The 17,551-nt window shown below is 44.2% G+C and overlaps 1 protein-coding gene across 1 annotated transcript in view; it reads right to left on the bottom strand.

The window, feature by feature from the left end:
- Positions 1-1,715: 1,715 nt before the first annotated feature.
- LOC139680597 (myosin-1B-like) overlaps positions 1,716-17,551 on the bottom strand; it is a 31,480-nt gene continuing 15,644 nt past the window's right edge. Inside the window, exons 20-39 of the mRNA XM_071573353.1 lie at positions 17,042-17,297; positions 14,535-14,777; positions 12,765-12,941; positions 12,020-12,165; positions 11,843-11,933; positions 10,699-11,088; positions 10,480-10,606; positions 9,945-10,063; positions 9,164-9,360; positions 8,485-8,668; positions 7,430-7,595; positions 7,171-7,295; positions 6,112-6,420; positions 5,823-6,026; positions 5,603-5,728; positions 4,419-4,589; positions 2,898-3,002; positions 2,724-2,819; positions 2,162-2,296; positions 1,716-1,798 (exon numbers count right to left, since the gene is read on the bottom strand). Coding sequence (XP_071429454.1) covers positions 1,784-1,798; positions 2,162-2,296; positions 2,724-2,819; positions 2,898-3,002; positions 4,419-4,589; positions 5,603-5,728; positions 5,823-6,026; positions 6,112-6,420; positions 7,171-7,295; positions 7,430-7,595; positions 8,485-8,668; positions 9,164-9,360; positions 9,945-10,063; positions 10,480-10,606; positions 10,699-11,088; positions 11,843-11,933; positions 12,020-12,165; positions 12,765-12,941; positions 14,535-14,777; positions 17,042-17,297 — 3,382 coding nt within the window. The 3' untranslated portion in view covers positions 1,716-1,783. The remainder of the gene's footprint in view (positions 1,799-2,161; positions 2,297-2,723; positions 2,820-2,897; positions 3,003-4,418; positions 4,590-5,602; positions 5,729-5,822; positions 6,027-6,111; positions 6,421-7,170; positions 7,296-7,429; positions 7,596-8,484; positions 8,669-9,163; positions 9,361-9,944; positions 10,064-10,479; positions 10,607-10,698; positions 11,089-11,842; positions 11,934-12,019; positions 12,166-12,764; positions 12,942-14,534; positions 14,778-17,041; positions 17,298-17,551) is intronic.

The raw sequence follows: 17,551 nt of genomic DNA, 5'->3' as shown, positions 1-17,551 counted from the left end.
CCTCTCAGCGCCGGCTCGGCCGGGCCGGGCGTGTGCGGGATGGCGGAGCCGCTGTGTGTGGGATGGCGGAGCCGCCGTGTGCGGGATGGCGGAGCCGCTGTGTGTGGGATGGCGGAGCCGCCGTGTGCGGGATGGCGGAGGCGCCGTGTGCGGGATGGCGGAGCCGCTGTGTATGGGATGGCGGAGCCGCCGTGTGCGGGATGGCGGAGCCGCTGTGTGTGGAATGATGGAGCCACCGCCGTGCGCGGGATTGCGGAGCCGCCGTGTGCGGGAATGGTGGAACCGCCGCTGTGTGTGGGAATGGTGGAGTCACCGCCGTGTGCCGGATGGCGGAGCCCCACCCCGTCCCACCGGGAGCAAAGCCCTCCCCTCGTCGTCCTGCGTGGAGCAGAGCCCACTGCTAAGAGCGGATCCATTTGTGTTCCCGTGCCTTGTATGAGTGGGTGCTCTCCTCTTCCTTCCCTCCCCCAAACACAGCACGTTCCGCAGCGCACACACACACACAGACACAGACACAGACACACAGAGACTCACACAGACACACACAGACACACAGACACAGACACACAGACACACACAGACACACAGACACACACAGAGACTCACACAGACACACAGACACACACACAGACACAGACACAGTGACACACAGACACAGACACACAGACACAGAGACACACAGACACACAGACACACAGACACACACAGACACAGACACAGATACACAGACACGGACACACAGACACACAGACACAGAGACACACACACAGACACAGAGACACACACAGATACCAACACACAGACACACAGACACAGGCACAGAGACACACACACAGACAGACACACACACAGACACACACACAGACACAGAGACACACAGACACACACAGACACACACAGATACCAACACACAGACACACACACACAGACACAGAGACACACAGACACAGAGACACACAGACACACACAGACACAGAGACACACACACAGACAGACACACACACAGACACACAGACACAGACACAGACACAGAGACACACACACAGATACCAACACACAGACACACAGACACAGACACAGACACAGAGACACACACACAGATACCAACACACAGACACACAGACACAGACACAGACACAGACACAGACACAGACACAGACACAGAGACACACACACAGATACCAACACACAGACACACACACAGACAGACACACACACAGACACACATGCACATGCACATTCACCCCCTCTGCTCCTGCCGGATCCGACACACGTGCTGCCCACAGGAGCCGCTCTCCCAGGCCCTACATGGTCATGGCAGGGGCTGCAGAGGCAGCAGGATGGAGCAGCTCAAGTTCCATATTGTTACAACCTGACAGAGATCTTCTCTCTGTTTTCCTTAAGTTCCTGTTAGCGTCTCTCAACCAAGAAAGTTAAAATTGAGAATAAAACCAGGAATGTGCTCCCACTGGCCTAGGAATCATTCTCCTTGCATAGGGCATAACCTGGAGTTTGGGAACCACTGCCATACCTGCTGCATCCAGTTACAAACTCTCACTGTCCATCTCATAGTGAATGAATAGTCCTTACATTAACCAGAGCATTACTCAGGTTTATTTTTATTTCTCATAGCTTCTACTTAAGGTTGGCTAAATATATTAATTCCACACATGCCTGGTTACTTGAAGAAAGTAGTGAGTTACTTGAAGAAAGTATTGGGTATCTGCTGAATACACCGAAGTCTGTATCAGGAGGAAGCCTTCCACAGTTCTGGTCAGGGACCTCATTTCTCTGATTTCTAAATATAAAATAAGGAAGATAATGTAGAGGATATGGGAGCAACTGAATGAATTGTGAGCTTGTTTCAGTTTTGTGGCTATTGCAAATGTACTACCATTTTACTGATGAAGAACTATTATCTCCCAGTTCTGCTGAAAGACCTGGATTCTTAGAGATGATCATATTTGGGCTGACTCTTGGGAGGCACCAAAAGGACTTTCAAAATGGACTGGTTTTGAGTAAGTGTCAGTTTCTGCCCTTGAGGACACTCCAGTGAAAGAGTAGGAGGAATAAGCTATGGCTGTATTCCTGGTGTTTGGGAAGAGATCTTTGTGACACTGGCTGCATAGGAGTGGTCCCTCTCTGCATCCCTCCAACTCACCTGGCCTTCAATGTCACGACTTTTGGCTCGCAACTTGTTAACCTGACATTCAGCAATATCAGCTCGTTCTTCAGCCTCTTCCAGCTCGTGCTGGGCCTTGCGGCATCGTGAGAGATTAACGTTTGCCTGTTCTTCCTGAAAGTCAGACAGCGCCATTGGTGACATGGACACAAATGACATTGCCCTGTTACCATTAACTCTGTGGCTGTGCCATAGTAGTATCACCTGTTTTAGCCTCAAAACTACATCCCTACATTGCCAGTACCCTGTGCATTTCCACTAGTACCATCAAAAATAGGACCTCTTGGCAGACAGAACGATTAGTCCTGCTCAGTTCCAGCTGGGGAAATTGGCTTGTGTGGCTCCAAGAGCACAAGAGTGACAGGGTAATTACAGCTACGCCCACTCTGTTCTGAGCTGTCTTTATAAAATAAAGAATATTGAAATGGAGTGCCCATAGCTGCCCTGTTAAACTGAGTATTCAATTATTTTAATGAGCTACAGAGCCCAGACCTTCTGGAAATCTCTACCCACGGCCCACTGAAACAAATCCCGAACTCACAGCGTCCTCAGCTTGTTTCTTGTATGCTTTCACTTTTAACTGCAGCTTGTCCACCAGGTCCTGGAGCCGGAGAATATTTTTCTTATCTTCTTCAGACTGTAGGAAGTGAAAATCAAGTCAGCTTTGGAAGATGGACTGAGGCGATCCACATAAGAGACAAAGGATTTGCAATACCTGGTATGTGAGCTCCTTCAGCCTTCGTTCGTACTTACGAGCTCCTTTCAGGGACTCTATTCCTCGTTTCTGCTCAGCATGAAGCTCATTTTCTAACTCATTAATCTGAAACACAGAATCATGGTGAAGATAGCAAGCTGCCAAGAATGGCTGCTGATCCTGCTGGAGGATCCTGGGAACCAGGGCTCTGCAGATTAAGGCTGCATGGAAAGTGGCAAATAGAGTAGGGCAGCTTACTGTAGCTACTTCTTGGGTCTAGACTAGCTAAAAACTGCTCACCATGCTATGTTAGTAGTGTGTGAATCCATAGTTATTTATAAAAGGATATATAAAGGTAAGCTGTGCATACCTAGAGCATTTATAATCAAAATTGGGTTTAAATCTATCAGAGATAGAAAACAGGGAAGGGAGGATTCTATCCACGTTCATCAGGTAAATGGTCAAAGTCTGTTTCATTTGTTATCTTTGAGTCCAGCTCATCCTCATGAATAGTTCTTAACAACCTCCCAATGCTCCATCTCTCTTCTGCAGCATATATCAGACAAACCTGAATACCAATGTTTTTATTTCTGTGTGGCTGTTCCCTTTCAAAGCCAAAAGCACTGAATTCCCAGTCAGTTGTGCTGTATTTTGGAATGGAAACAGCTGAAGAGCACAATAAGTGGGTCAGGCAAGTGCTCTGCCTCTGGGGGTGGCAGCAGCATGTCCCATTTAGGGACAACCTGAAAACCTGGCTGCTGTCTACTCCCTTCTCTCTTACCCAGTTTCCACAGCCATTAGATTAGAGATATAAGGTGTGGCATATCTATGTTCCCTTAAGTATGTCTATGAACTAGGCTGATTTCTCCTCCCTTTTTGAGCCTTTTACCAGCTGCTTTTACAGCCTCCCATGGCAGCAGGTTCAGAATTTCACTGCCCATTCCATAAAGTACTTCCTTTTATTTATTTTAAACTGATGTCCAGATGAAGATGTCCTGATCTCTCCAAATGGCAGATTCCTAGTCTTGTTTGTAAATACTCGTAAGACCTCACCCCTCAGATCCTTCTTGAGTTGCAGAGACCAGAACTGCCCATGTTATATTTACTAAAGTGGCAAGGATGCTGTCTTTTCTCAGTGCCTTTCCTAATGAAGCCCAAACTTTTTTTTTTGTAGGTTTTTGCTTCTATTCCACATCAACCAGTTTCTGAGCCCTGTCCTGGATGTGACTGAGCTCTCCTTCCTGTCTGGGCTGTATTTGCCAGTTCCAAGTTCATTCCCAGCTAAGTACATTTTAAATTATTTTTCCCTAGATAAAAAGTTACTGTGTTTTTCTGATGTTTATCTGTCCCCATTTTTGCCCACTCAGTTTTTATGAGGTCATTCTCAAGTTCCTCACCCACAGTGCAATGTTTGGCTACTCAACATAGCTCTCATCAAGCCTCCTGGTCTGAGGCTGCCCTGTTGTCACCTTTCCATGTGGTTCCAGCAATCAAAAGCCCAGTTCAAAACTTCACCCCAGTCTACTCAAATCTTCACCATACCCTTGCCTCTAGTTTCTGGAGTTGCTTCTTTCCACCCTTTAGTGCCAGCTGCTCAGCTTCATCCAGACGGTGCTGCAGATCTTTCACTGTCTGTTCCAGGTTCCTTTTCATCCTCTCCAGGTGGGCACTGGTGTCCTGCTCCTTCTTAAGCTCTTCTGCCATCATGGCTGCCTGGTTGTAGAGCACAGTTTTGTTACAAATACAGCTCCCCACCCTGGCAGTCCTGTGTCCCTGGAAGCAAGGCCCAGCTTCGTGTTGGTGTGTGCCCTGCATGTTCTCAGTCAGTGCCTGTTGCCGTGCTAAGGGTCTGTAACACAAAGATGAACATTGTTCCTCAAAATCTGTATTTCCAAAACTGCTCCACCTTGGAGAACAGGCATAGTTGACACAAAGAAAAAAAATTAAGGGGTGCAAATGGTTCAGTACCAAAGTTTTATTTTTTAAGTCAGCAAAAATTAATAGCATCGTGAAGTATCACCAGTGAGCACTCTGCATCTCTTGGCTCCCAGGTGATTTTGAGTGTCTGGCTGTTTGGTGCCTAAATTTGCCAGAGTCAGACTGCTAAGCAGTTTTTGCCAATGAAATGACCCTGAGTACCTCAAACTGCATTGAAAACTTGTGCCTGCTGAGATCTTCAGGATCCAGGATGGATAGCTGTCCCCAGTGTGGCAGGGCAGAGAGGTCAGGGGGACATGCAGCAAAGCTGCTGGTGGGCAGTCAGGACTAGACACTGGTGCACCAGGACCTGATGCAATAGTGTCACTATTTTCTGTTTCATTTCCATATACGTCTCCTAGATGGTCCTAAGCATTGTTCCTTCTGAGGCTGTGGAACTATAGCCTTATTTAAATGAAATATTTATATTCTCTCTTTTTATTTCTTACATGTCTAGCATCTGTATAGAAGTGTGTATAATTTTTGTCTTAATTTCTGCTTTTCTATGCTGTGTCTAAACAGGGCTCAGTTCAAATACTTCTTGTACTATTACAATTTTGACACAATCTGTTCTATCCTATTACATTTATTCTGGTCTTCTGAGGCAAGCAGTAGGGCAGGGCTGCATGAGGTCCATGTGGGAGGGATCATGTGCCACAGATATTTTCTGTTGAAGAATTGGTTCTACTCCACCTGATGGCTGCCTTTCTAAAGTGTAAAATGGAAGGGAGGCAAGCAAAAGGACTCACATCTGTGATTGCTTTCTTTGCTTTCTCCTCTGCATTTCTGGCTTCCTGAATGCTGTCTTCAACTTCATTCTGTAAATGAGTAATGTCCACTTCCAGTCTCTTCTTGGTGTTGAGGAGGCTTGTGTTCTATTGGGACAGTCAGAATACAGGTCATTCCCACCCCATCTGTGCCACTCCCATATGCCTATGGTAATCTCGTTTACTAGGAGGTGCCAAATACCTGCGAGTGTAGCAGCTGCACTCGCTCACTGGCATCTGTCAGCTCCTGCTCTGAAACCTTCCGGGCTCGCTCGGTCTGCTCCATAGCAGCTCGCATCTCCTCCATTTCTGTTGTCATCAGGTTGTTCCTACGCTCTACCATGGCAAGCTGCTCTTTCAGGTCATCATTCTCTCTCACAGCATCATCTAAATGGAGCTGGGAATCCTTGTGAGGGGAAAGCACCATGAGACTCAGAGGCAGGCAGAGTGAGTGGCAAAGACCTGTGCGACTGTAGCCTTGTGGTCCCTACCTTGAGTTGCCCTTGCACGGCTTTAAGGTGCTTCTGTGTCTCTGCTACCTGACAGTTGGCATGCCTCAGTTGTATTTCCATGTCATTTAGATCTCCCTCCATCTTCTTTTTCAGCCTCAAAGCATCATTTCTGCTTCTGATCTCAGCATCCAGTGTGGTCTGCATAGACTCTAATACTCTCTGGTGATTCCTCTTCAGCTGTTGAATTTCCTCATCTTTCTCTGCAGTCCTTCTATCGACATCTGACTTTACCTGGTTCAGCTCCAGCTGAACACGTAAGATTTTTCCCTCTTCGTGCTCTAAAGAGCCCTGTCAGGATTGAAATACTATCATTTGTCTATGCAGTGTCCATTAGTGGGAAATGCCCAAGCAGAAATGTGACCCTTTGCAGCCAGCAGGGCAGTTGTATTTGCCTTACATGGACCTTCAGAAAAGGCCAAACACTGAAAAATCTGCTATCCCATACTCGAGTCACTGTACCTCAGCTGGATATTAAATCGTAATTTAGGAGTAATACTCCTTAGGAAAATGACTCCAATACCACAAGGTTTGGGCACTGACTGTTATGTTGACACTGCAGAGATAACAAATCACATGAGAACATAAAATAGGACAGCCAAGCCTTCTGCTCATAAGCAGCTTGCCTTCTCTTGCATCTCCATGATAAATTCTGCTTAGGGGCTCTACACTTAGTCCCACACCAGTGACTGCATGGGCATGTCCCCTTGATTAATCCTTGATAAATTTGACTAGAAAACAAAAATTGTCAGTGTTTTGGAATACAAATGACTTTTCTTCAGCTTTCCATGGGAGCAAACTCAGATGATGCAAAATGAGCTCAATTTTAGACTGGGACTCAGGTTTTTTGTGGATAATAGCACAACAAGGAATGCCACAATAGTATGGAAGAGGAGTGCCATTTGGTGCTATTTGGTCTGTCTGTGCTCTCTTACTGCACCTTTGGGAAAGTTTAAGAATAAACAAGAATATAAAATATATATTTAAATTTTCTCTATTCCTGATTTCCCTGAAAGCAAGCCCCTTATTGAGGACACTTGCCTCTGCTTCTTCTAATGCTGCTTGTAGGTCACACTTTTCTTGCTCAATTTGCTTCTTTGCTTTCTCCAGCCCATGATTTGCTTTTCCAGATTCAGCAATCTGTTCAGTCAGATCAGAAATTTCCTCTGCAACCAGAAAATAGATACTCAGCTTATCTTAGAAAATGTTATCAGTGGCATCTGCAATTACTCTTTGACAACGGGAGTGAAAGCATTTTAGGGCTCATGGTGGATTCCAGGTGACAGACATCTGAACTTACGCTGGAGGTTCTTGTTCTCCCGTCTGACAGTCTCAGCCTGGTCAAGCATTTCTTCATAGGCATTCTTCATCCGAAAGATCTCAGTGCTGAGAGAACGAGACTCCTTCTGGGCAGCTTCCAGCTCAGCCTGACTCTCCTGATACTTCTGCTTCCATTCAGCCAGGACCTGGATAACAGAAGCATAGGAATGACCCATTCTGCAACACTCCCGTCTCTGCACCTTTACAAGAACCCAAGAGGCATGGTCTATCCTACAGTCTGTTGCTTTGGACTGTTCTCTACCTATGACTCACTGTGATACATACTCTGGCTGTTTTGGTGGAATCTGCTTACATTTGCCTCTTCAGCCAGCATTAGTGCATGCCCCAAGCCCTCAGACAGGATCTGGTTTGACACCAGCCTGGATGCAATGTGATTGGTCTGAATAAGGATGTGTGAGCCTTTGTATTATTGCAGGAGCCAGTAGTCCTGGACTTAGCCCACCCAGAAAGGTCATACTCTACTGATTCTGTCCTGAGTTTGATACCATAGCCCTGAAAGGCATCCCTTTTACCACAGTCACTTAATTTGCTCACACAAGGCTAGGCCAAGGCAGAGAGCTATGCAACATCTGCAACTTGGTCCAACAGTGTGGATTCTTTTAGATGTTAGTAAAGGCAATGAAGGCCGAAACTTTACATGAGCCTGAGGCTCTTCCCCACCCAAATACAAGGCTGTCAGACTTGCACCAGGCTAAAGTCAGGGCTTGATATCTTGCATGTGAGTACTTGCTCAGTCTGCTTGACCAAAGACTACATATGGATCCTGCCAGTCTCCCCTGTGAAGACTTCGTGCTTCCTAAAAGTATGAGAAAGCTACTTTATCATCTGGGGTTACTTACACAGTGACTTTGTCTTTCCCATATGCCCCATTATGTGGTCCTTACCACATAACTTTGCTTTGGGTAAGATGCAATTTATCTTACTGTGGGTGCAGAACTTTCATTATTTCAGAATTTGTCCTGGCCTATCAAATATCTAATGATGTTCAGATCTGACATGGTCTTTTGAATGAACCTTGTCAAAATTCTTCTGCTTTTTATCAAATGCTGCACAGACAGCATTCAATCTCTCCACATCAATCATCAGGTCATCCACTTCCCCCTGCAGCCTTTGCTTTGTCTTCTCCAGTGAAGCACACTTTGCATTGACAGCTTCAATCTGCTCCTCTGAGTCCTGCAGGCGCTGGGCCAGCTTCTTCCTGCAGAACAAGAGAATCACCATTGAGAAAAGCAAAATTCTGACCTTCTCAGGAAATGGACATCAAAGAAGTTGTGAATGGGAAAGATGTGCAGAGAGAGCAACATAGAATGCTGTGGTGCTAAGAGCCTGGGATGATGCAGTGCTCTGGAGGGGTTCATAGGAAGGGAGGGAGAATACATACCCAAATTACATACTGTACCAATGTGTAGAGGGACCAGAAATACACTTTCAATATTAGCAGTGTGATTTTTTTAAACTATTATGATTAACTCTCTAGTTAATGCATTGGAATTTTCTTATGTAGACACTCTTAAGCCTCGACTCCACCTGCTCCTTTAAATGTCTACTCATTCCCCTTTCAGTCCTAACACTTTACAAAGCACAATGCTCTGCATACTCCCACTACAAACATATTCTGGTTTCCTTCAGTTATACTCATTTATACTTAAATATTGTTCTACTTGTTCCAGGCCATCCCTCCCTCCCCGTGTACTTGGCCTCCTCGAGCTCCTCCGTGCGCTGGATCGCGTCCGTCTCGTATTTGGTTCTCCACTGGGCCACTTCGCCGTTGGCCTTGGACAGGGCGCGCTGCAGCTCCCCCTTGGCTTCCTGCTCCTCCTCATATTGTTCCCGGAGCAAGTCACAGTCGTGGCGAGCGGACTGCAGGGCGTGGGCCAGGGCGTTCTTGGCCTTGGGAGTTGAAACAATACAAATCAGTTTGTGACTGGACTTTTTACTGCAGTTTGATCAAAACCTCTTATCTCCCTGCCCATGTGCTACAGTTGCTAGAGCAACAGAAGGAGCAAAATGAACAGCATTAGGGACTCTGTGTTTCAGACTTGATGCTGTTAAAAAAGGTCAGGTGCTTGTCCATCTTTTCTGGGACACCACCTCTCAAACACATCTGCACCAAATGCTTCAGGCAGAGACAGAAAATCCAGACAGACAAGGTGCAAGTACTCCTACTCTATTTCCTATTTTGTGGCTGCTGCTATTTGCTTTGCCTCAGGGATTTCCAGTAGCAGTAAGGTATGCACCCAGAGCTGACTTTACTAGCTTCTCTCATGTTTTTGAACTTCAGAAGTCATGATGAGAAGGACTTAAACTGTCTTTCTCATTTAATTGCGAATGTCTCTTCTCTGGATTATACTCCAAGGCAAAGTTCAAAACTTTCACTCTTCTGATGTCTCCACCTTTCTCCGAGGAAAAATCTAATTTATATTTTAGGTATTTACTTATTTTACAATTTGTTGGTCCAAATGAAAGCAAGTTACCTTATTTTCTTCCTCTAGTTGCCTCTTCAACTCTTCAGTCTGCTGAGTGAAAGCGTGTTTGCCTCGAGTCAACTGAGAAATCAAAGACTCCTTCTCCTCCAGTTGCCGTGTAAGTTCACCTAATGAGAAAAAGTTGATTTTTTCAGACAGTGATAGGAGAAATAAAAAAATTGAATGAGAGCATCTTGTCATGTGGAAAGTGATTACAAGATATAATGTGGTAAATTGAAGGGATGCAAGCAATATAATTCCCACCAATAGGAAAACCTGTCAAAGAAAAATGCTGTGCTGGTATCAAAGGAAAGGAGAAGAACTAACCGCAATACCACACATTCAATTTGATTGAGAAATCTTCTTTTAGTTTGGTTTTATATTTCCTTGGGTGGAGTTTCTATGACTGCCACCAGGGGGGAAATCGACATTCTGAGTTTTGTTCAGATCACAGAGTGATGAACATGTTAAAAAATACACAGGCATTCAGGCAGGATATAGGAGTACTTAACACAGGACTATTACATCTTATCAAGGGACATACCATTCTCAGTCTGTAGACGTGTCCTCTGTATGTTAAGATCATTAATTAGTCGCACATGTTCGTCATCTTTGGTTCTGACTTCACTGAACTGATCTTCAAGAGCTCGGCACATTTTTTCCAGGTTGCTCTGTGAAGAGATAAAAAACATCTCCTTCAGTTCATCTCATTGTTCAGAACAGCAATGGTAATGACGAGAAATGGTTCTTCCTGGGCAGCAACCTTGGCTTTGGAGACAGACTCCATGTTACTGGCCAAGTCGTCAATCTCCATCTTGAGCTCGCTCTTCTCCTTCTCCAGCTTCTGCTTCACGCGTTGCAGGTTGTCGATCTGCTCCCCGAGCTCAGCCGTGCTGTCCGCGTGCTTCTTCCGCAGGGCGGCAGCCGTGGCTTCGTGCTGCAGCGTGGCCTCTTCCAGGTCCCGCCGCATCTTCTGGAACTCTGCCTCCCGCTTCTTGTTCATCTCCACCTGAGCTGCCGTCGCCCCTCCTGCTTCCTCCAGGCGCTCGCTGATCTCCTCCAGCTCCCTCGACAGGTCAGCGCGATGCTTCTCTGCTTTAGCGCGAGAGGTTCGCTCGGCCTCGATTTCCTCCTCCAGTTCCTCAATACGGGCCTGTGACAGTTAATTGATTAAAAGAGGACTTCTGAACGGACTGATTTGAAGTTATCATTAAGAAATAAAGAGCAAACATTCACATCCATTTATATAAGCATAGAAAGAGAAGCTCCATTAGAAATTTCACTGAATTGGGTAATAGGACATGCGTTATTCAGTTTAGGAACAATAGTGAATTTAAAATCTGATATGTCATTTTATGTTATAGCTCAGAATAGATTTAATATTTTGTGAAGAATTTAGAATTATAATTTTCTGAAGAAACAGAGAGGGTCTTTGGAAAATGTAAAGGAGTGTGAGTTTCTTAAAAATTTTCCAAAGTTCAAGCCAAAACAAAGCAGTGTCCTTTCTCCATCAGTAAACAGGATGGAAGGAACTTTGAGGTGAGCAGTCATGGGATAATAGCACTGAAGAAAGCTGTCTTTCTGGCTCTGCATTTAGAAGGCAATCTCTGTCCTGATCATGACACAGTATGTCACATTCTATTGTTTCCTAAGAAAAGTGATTGTCAGTGGCAATTTTCAAAGCCTGTCACAATCTTCACTTAAAAAATTTCCTACATAGTTATGTATGATTTGAGGCCAAAGTTACTGTAAAAATACCCTGAGATGGGAACAGCATACAGAGTCTATATTAGTGGTTATTCATGTGAGGAAAAATATTTTTGTAGAATGGTCTAAGAATAAATATCAATTAATTCTAAGAAACTTGTTCTTACTACTAAAGATATTAATAACTCTTTAGACTTTACCTGAAGCTCCTTAATTTTCTTTTGCAGCTGAGAACTTTGAGCCTGCTCATCTTCAATTTTACTTTGCAACTGGCTAATTTCAAAATCCTTTCTGTTAAAGAATAAGAAGGCAGATTCAATACAGTTAAGATAAATCCTGATTTTCAGGATTAAGAGCATGAGAAGTCAGTGCAATACTTTTTTAGCCTCTCATCCATCTGTTGCTTGTCGTTTTCCAGATCCATGATGGAATCTTGAGACATTTTCAGATCACCCTCCAGTTTTCTCTTTGCTCTCTCAAGGTCCATTCGCAGTTTCTTCTCTTGTTCCAGGGATGCTTCAAGCTAAAACATATAGAACATACTTTGAAACACATAAATTTTACTTCGAAAGTAACTATTCTTGTTTTAAAAATCCAACTAAGTTGGAAATTGATGCCTAGAGAAAACAATCAGATAATCTCCAACTGTGCTGCATTCTCACTGTGAGATCAGAGCTGCCATGGTGATTTGGTTTCAGTCATTAAGCTGTCCACAGCTTGGCTTGTGCACAGTTGAAATACAAGTTTTTACAAAAAACAGAAATTAAAATTTTCCAGTGGCTGCACTTTCTAGTATATAGACTGCTAAATAAGTATTCATAACTTTCTGGAGTATATGCACACAAATAACGGTGCAGCAACTTGCAACCTGTCACAGATGTCCTGCTCCAGCTAATGGTTTAAATCAGGTCACAAAAGTCTACAATGCTGAAATACCCAGTGATGAACATAAAAGATGAACTGCATTCCACAATTCCCTGTCAATTAGCAATGATTTATTAGCTGAAATTATTAGAGCTGGCTCAGCTACTTTTGGTGTTGCTTATACTCCCAACTACAGATTTCTAGTCTCTTCTAATCTGTTGGAGCATCTACATATGCAACCCAAAAACTTTTACTTACATCATCTACTTGCTGCTCCAATTTGGTCTTGGCTTTGGTGAGTGTGCTGACTTTGTCTTCTTCAACTTGCAAGTCATCCAGTGTCTGCTGGTGAGCTTCCTGCAGGGCCTTTTTCTCCTTAGTGAGTTTAGAAATATTTTCATCCAGAGCTGCCATCTCTTCTGTAAGATTCTTAACCTGTCAGACAGCCAGCATCCATTCTATGAGGGAGTGCCTTGAAAAATAGCAGACTGAGAACACAGTGAGTGCATCCTTGCACTCTTGCATGGATGAAGTCAAAATACTCTCCACTAAATGTTTATATTGATTAAGAGCAGCAGCAAATGTCATGCCTGAGAGTCTCACCTCTCTGTTCTGCATGTAGGAATTCTTGCTTTAGTTGGCTTTGATCACCTGCCCTATCCTACTGAATTTTATAGTGGAATATGGGCTAGATCTTCACTTGCCCCTGCAAGCTTTTCCCACTGGGAATTAGAAAAGCCCCGTGAATTGCTCTTGCTCAAAAAATGTCTTTCCTGCATGTGATGTGTTTTCTATCAAAATGGCTCTAAATTCTCAGCAAGTCAGGTTCTTTAAAAAGATATAGTCAAGTGTCAAACACAGCCAAAGATATGTAAAGTTTTCCATAAAAGTGAAAGAAACATGATAACATGATGGAAATTCCTATGCCTGTGGGACAAGCAATCATATGTTGAGGGGAGGGGCTTCTAACAGGGCTGCCAGACATAGTGGCTCTACTAGCTTTATCTTGGAAACTTACTCCTTGTATTTCAATCAAGCAATGCATGTCAGCAACCTTATCTCAAATGCATCAGGCCTGCGTATCAGGCTGCCTGACCCTTGCTGTCCATTTGTTGCACTCAAATGGGAAAGCCTGACTGTCTATACTGCTAAGTGTGTATATGGCCCTGATATCCCATAGGGCACTCTCTCATCCTAATACCCAGCACCAGCTAGATCTCCTGTAAACATTAGAATTGTAGTATCCAACATGTCTGTAATTGCAAAGGAGATCCAGTGTTGTTCTCAGTGATGACAGTGGAGTGAACCTCAACATTACAGCTACAGCCCAGCCAGCACTGTCTACAGCAGGACTGAATACTGTCCCCGCACACATGGACTTTTGAATTCTAACATTTGTCTCTCAATTCTGTTTTGTTCATATTGATTGTTGAGATGTACATGTGCATTTACTGGGAGATAAATGAGTTGATGACCACCTGATATAGACCCTCCTTGCTACGCTGACAGTCTGAACCTTAAAAGTCAGGAAGAACGCTCATTGTGTCATCAGGTCAATGGAAGGGAAGGATGTCCATCCTGACTGAGATCTGGACCTCTTAAACACAGAAGAATCGTAAGATAACATTTAACATTTATAAAATCAGTTCTCAATGCATGTGAGAAAGGACCAACATAGCTGTTCTGTGTTGAGTTGCTCTCAATAACCCTCCAATGTCCACAAGAGACACAAATGTACTGGTTTCTTAAGACTGCAAATAGACAAAGATTAAGATTCATTATAAAGCACCATAACAACCTCTTAACTATTTCTGAACTATCAAAGAAAATATATTGTTCCTAAGAGGAAGTTAAAATTTTAACATAAAATATTCTGGCAGCTGATTAAGTGAAAATACCTATCTCCTGTGTCTTGGGCACACCTCAGTTCTTTTCAGAGCACTTAAGAATGACTGCAACTTTCCACAAAACTGACAACTGTCTGGGAAAACCGTCTGGGGAAGAATAATTCCCCACTTCCTCTGTCACCTTATTCTCTGTTGCATGCTTCTCCTTTTCCACTTTGGCCAGAGTCATTTCAAGGTCATCAATATCTTTCTTCAGCTCAGAGCACTCATCTTCAAGTTTCCTCTTTTTTGCTGTCAGTTCAGCATTTGTCTCCTCTTCATCCTCCAGTCTTTCATTTAGTTCCTTAATTTTAGCTTCCAGTTGAATTTTACTTTTAATGAGTCCTTCACATCTCTCTTCAGCATCAGCTAGATTTTCACTCTCCTGTCAGAACATATTAAAGGCTCATTGTATTTATAATAAAAATGACAAAAGGCAATATATGTAGTTCAAGTTCCCTATCCAGAAAACTGATTGCACAAGTCAGGGCAGGATTTTCTATGCAAATCACAGTAATCCATGTGATTCAATCATGAGGAAATTGTCCTGTTCAGCCATGGGTAGGAAAGTGGACCATAATCCCAAAAGGCACTTCCTTTTAGCTGATCAGATGATTTGACTACAGTACCATGCAATAGCCTCTCAGGGTTCAGTCATTTCAAGGAGCTTGCAAGGAAGCAGTGAGATAAATAGTTGGGCAGCAAAGTGGAAGATCATGGAAGCATGATCTTAGATGTGGATTTGTAAAACATACAGCATTTCAAAGTCATCTTTCACAGAACAGTAGGTAATTCTGTCTTTAATAAGCTCCTTCAACTCTAATGATACAGGTAAGACTGTCTCTCCCCAGTTTAATTATGTGAGGCTAACCTGGTTCCCATCATTCTCTAATCTCTCTCTCAGCCAAGACAGGGTCAAGCTCCACCTAAATTGTAGCCTGAACTTTTACTATAGCTAACATTTTGTGACACATGATTAACAGATAAAATTTTATCTAAATTAATGCTACTATGCTGTATTCTAGGCGGAATACTAGAAGAGGTATCTGCTGTTTCCTAGGGCAACAGAGGGGATCAAGGACACCTTCAGCAAATTCACAGATGGCATCAAGTTGTGTGAAAGTGTTGATCTGCTGGAGGGCAGGAGGGCTCTGCAGAGAGATCTTGACAGGCTAGATTGATGGGCCAAGGCAACAGTGTGAGTTTCAACAAGGCCAAGTGTCAGATCCTGTTGCTGGATCACAACAACCCATGTTGTGATCCACACTGGGGGCAGAGGGGCTGGAAAGCTGGAAAAGGACCTGGAGGTACTAGTGACAGCAGCTGAACATGAGCCCAGGTATTCCCAGGTGGACATGAAAGCCAAGGGCGCCAGGCTTGTGTCAGTAACAGTGTGGCCAAAAGGGCCAGAGCAATGCCTGTCCCCTGTGCTGGGCACTGGTGAGGCACCTCAATCCTGGGGTCAGTTTTGGGCCCCTCAGGACAAATAAGGCATTGAGGGGCTGGAGCATGTCCAGGGAAGGGAACAGAGCTGGGAAGGGGCTGGAGGAGCAGGAGCAGCTGAGGGAGCTGGAGGGGCTCAGCCTGGAGAAAAGGAGGCTCAAGGGGGACCTTCTCGCTCTTTGGAACTCCCTGCCAGGAGGAGAGAGCCAGGTACAAGTTGGTCTCTTCTCCCAAGTGACAGGACAAGAGGAAGCAAGCCTCAGGTTTCACCAGGGAAGGTTCATATTGGATCTTAAGAAGAATTTCTTCACTAAAAGGATGGCCAGGCATTGGGACAGACTGCCCAGGGAAGCAGTGGAATTACCATTCCTGGAGGTGTTAAAAACATGTGTAGATTTGACCCTTAGGGACATGGTTTACCAGTGAACATGGCAGTGCTGGACTTACTGTTGATGTATTTACATGATGATCTTAGAGGTCTTTTCCAACCTCACCAATTCTAGGAATTAAAGGGCTAAATTGAAGTCCCAAATGCTTGGAAACTAGGTGGGTTTGGGAAAACAGAACATTAAGTATCAGGAATGGTAAAAAGAAACTCAGAAAACTGGGCAAGGTTAAGTTCTGAAGGATTCAGATACTGAATCTTATGTTCAGCAGACACAGGTAAAAGCCTTGTGAAACAATACAGAAATCTAGTTGAATCTCAACTGATTCAAAAGCACATGGCAACAAGGGACAGGTCCACTTGCACCAGACTGCCTTTGCCTTTTAGAACCTGACAGGTGCTGTTTCAGTTTCTATTAAGCAATATTCCAGAGAAAAGCAGTTCCCAGAGTTTAAAGCACCCCTGTCCTGGCTCCGTATGGTAAAGATCAGCAGATGTGGAAAGAACATATATTTCATCCAAAATCAGACACCACTGTGAGGAGCACATTGTATATACCATGGGACATCTGAGTCTTCCACTGGTGATTGCTTAATGGTGAAGTGGGTTTACCTGGGAGTCTACTTGGAACTTCCTGTATTCCTACTGATGTGAATGTGTCTGCTTTGTCCTCACTTTGCTTAGGTGTCAGTGACAGGACGAGATACAAAGCAGTGGAGGCTCTGCTCCAGTTACGTGCCTGTTTATGAAGGGCAATGGAAAAGGGAAAGGGCAACAGAATGAGAGGAAATGGGATGAATCTGAAAATGGAGGTTACTCACAGACTGAACTTGAAGCTGCAGGTCATTTTTTTCTTGCAACAAGGTCACCATTTTCTCCTCCAGTTCTTTCCTTTTTGCCTCAGACTTTGCAAGTTCTTCCTTGGTTTTCTCAAACTCCTCCTTCATGTTGGCCATCTCCTTCTCAGACTCTGCACTCTTCAGCAAGGGCTTGATCTTGAAGTACAGCTTCATCCAGGGCCAGTGCTTGACATTCATGAATGCACGAATGTTGTACTGGATGATATAAATGGATTCTCTGAAAAGACATAAAACAGTTTGAGAGGTTGGTGACCCTTGAGCTGGAAACATATTCTCATTATTTGCCACACAGGATCAGCATTTACCACAAAGACCTTTTGCATAAGATTTTTTTTCCCTCAGCTCCCTTGCTGTTATTTAAGAGTCATTTCCAGTCCCTTATTGCAGAATGGCTGATTCAGTAGTTTGAATGATAATTATGTCTGGATATATGAGGGAGAAATACTCCAAACCAGACAGACTTCTCTGGCA

The sequence above is a fragment of the Pithys albifrons genome, chromosome 19 (assembly GCF_047495875.1).
Source record: "Pithys albifrons albifrons isolate INPA30051 chromosome 19, PitAlb_v1, whole genome shotgun sequence".
Lineage (NCBI taxonomy): Eukaryota > Metazoa > Chordata > Aves > Passeriformes > Thamnophilidae > Pithys > Pithys albifrons.
Note: the sequence above shows the minus strand (reverse complement) of the source record. Positions and strands in the feature narration are given on the sequence as shown.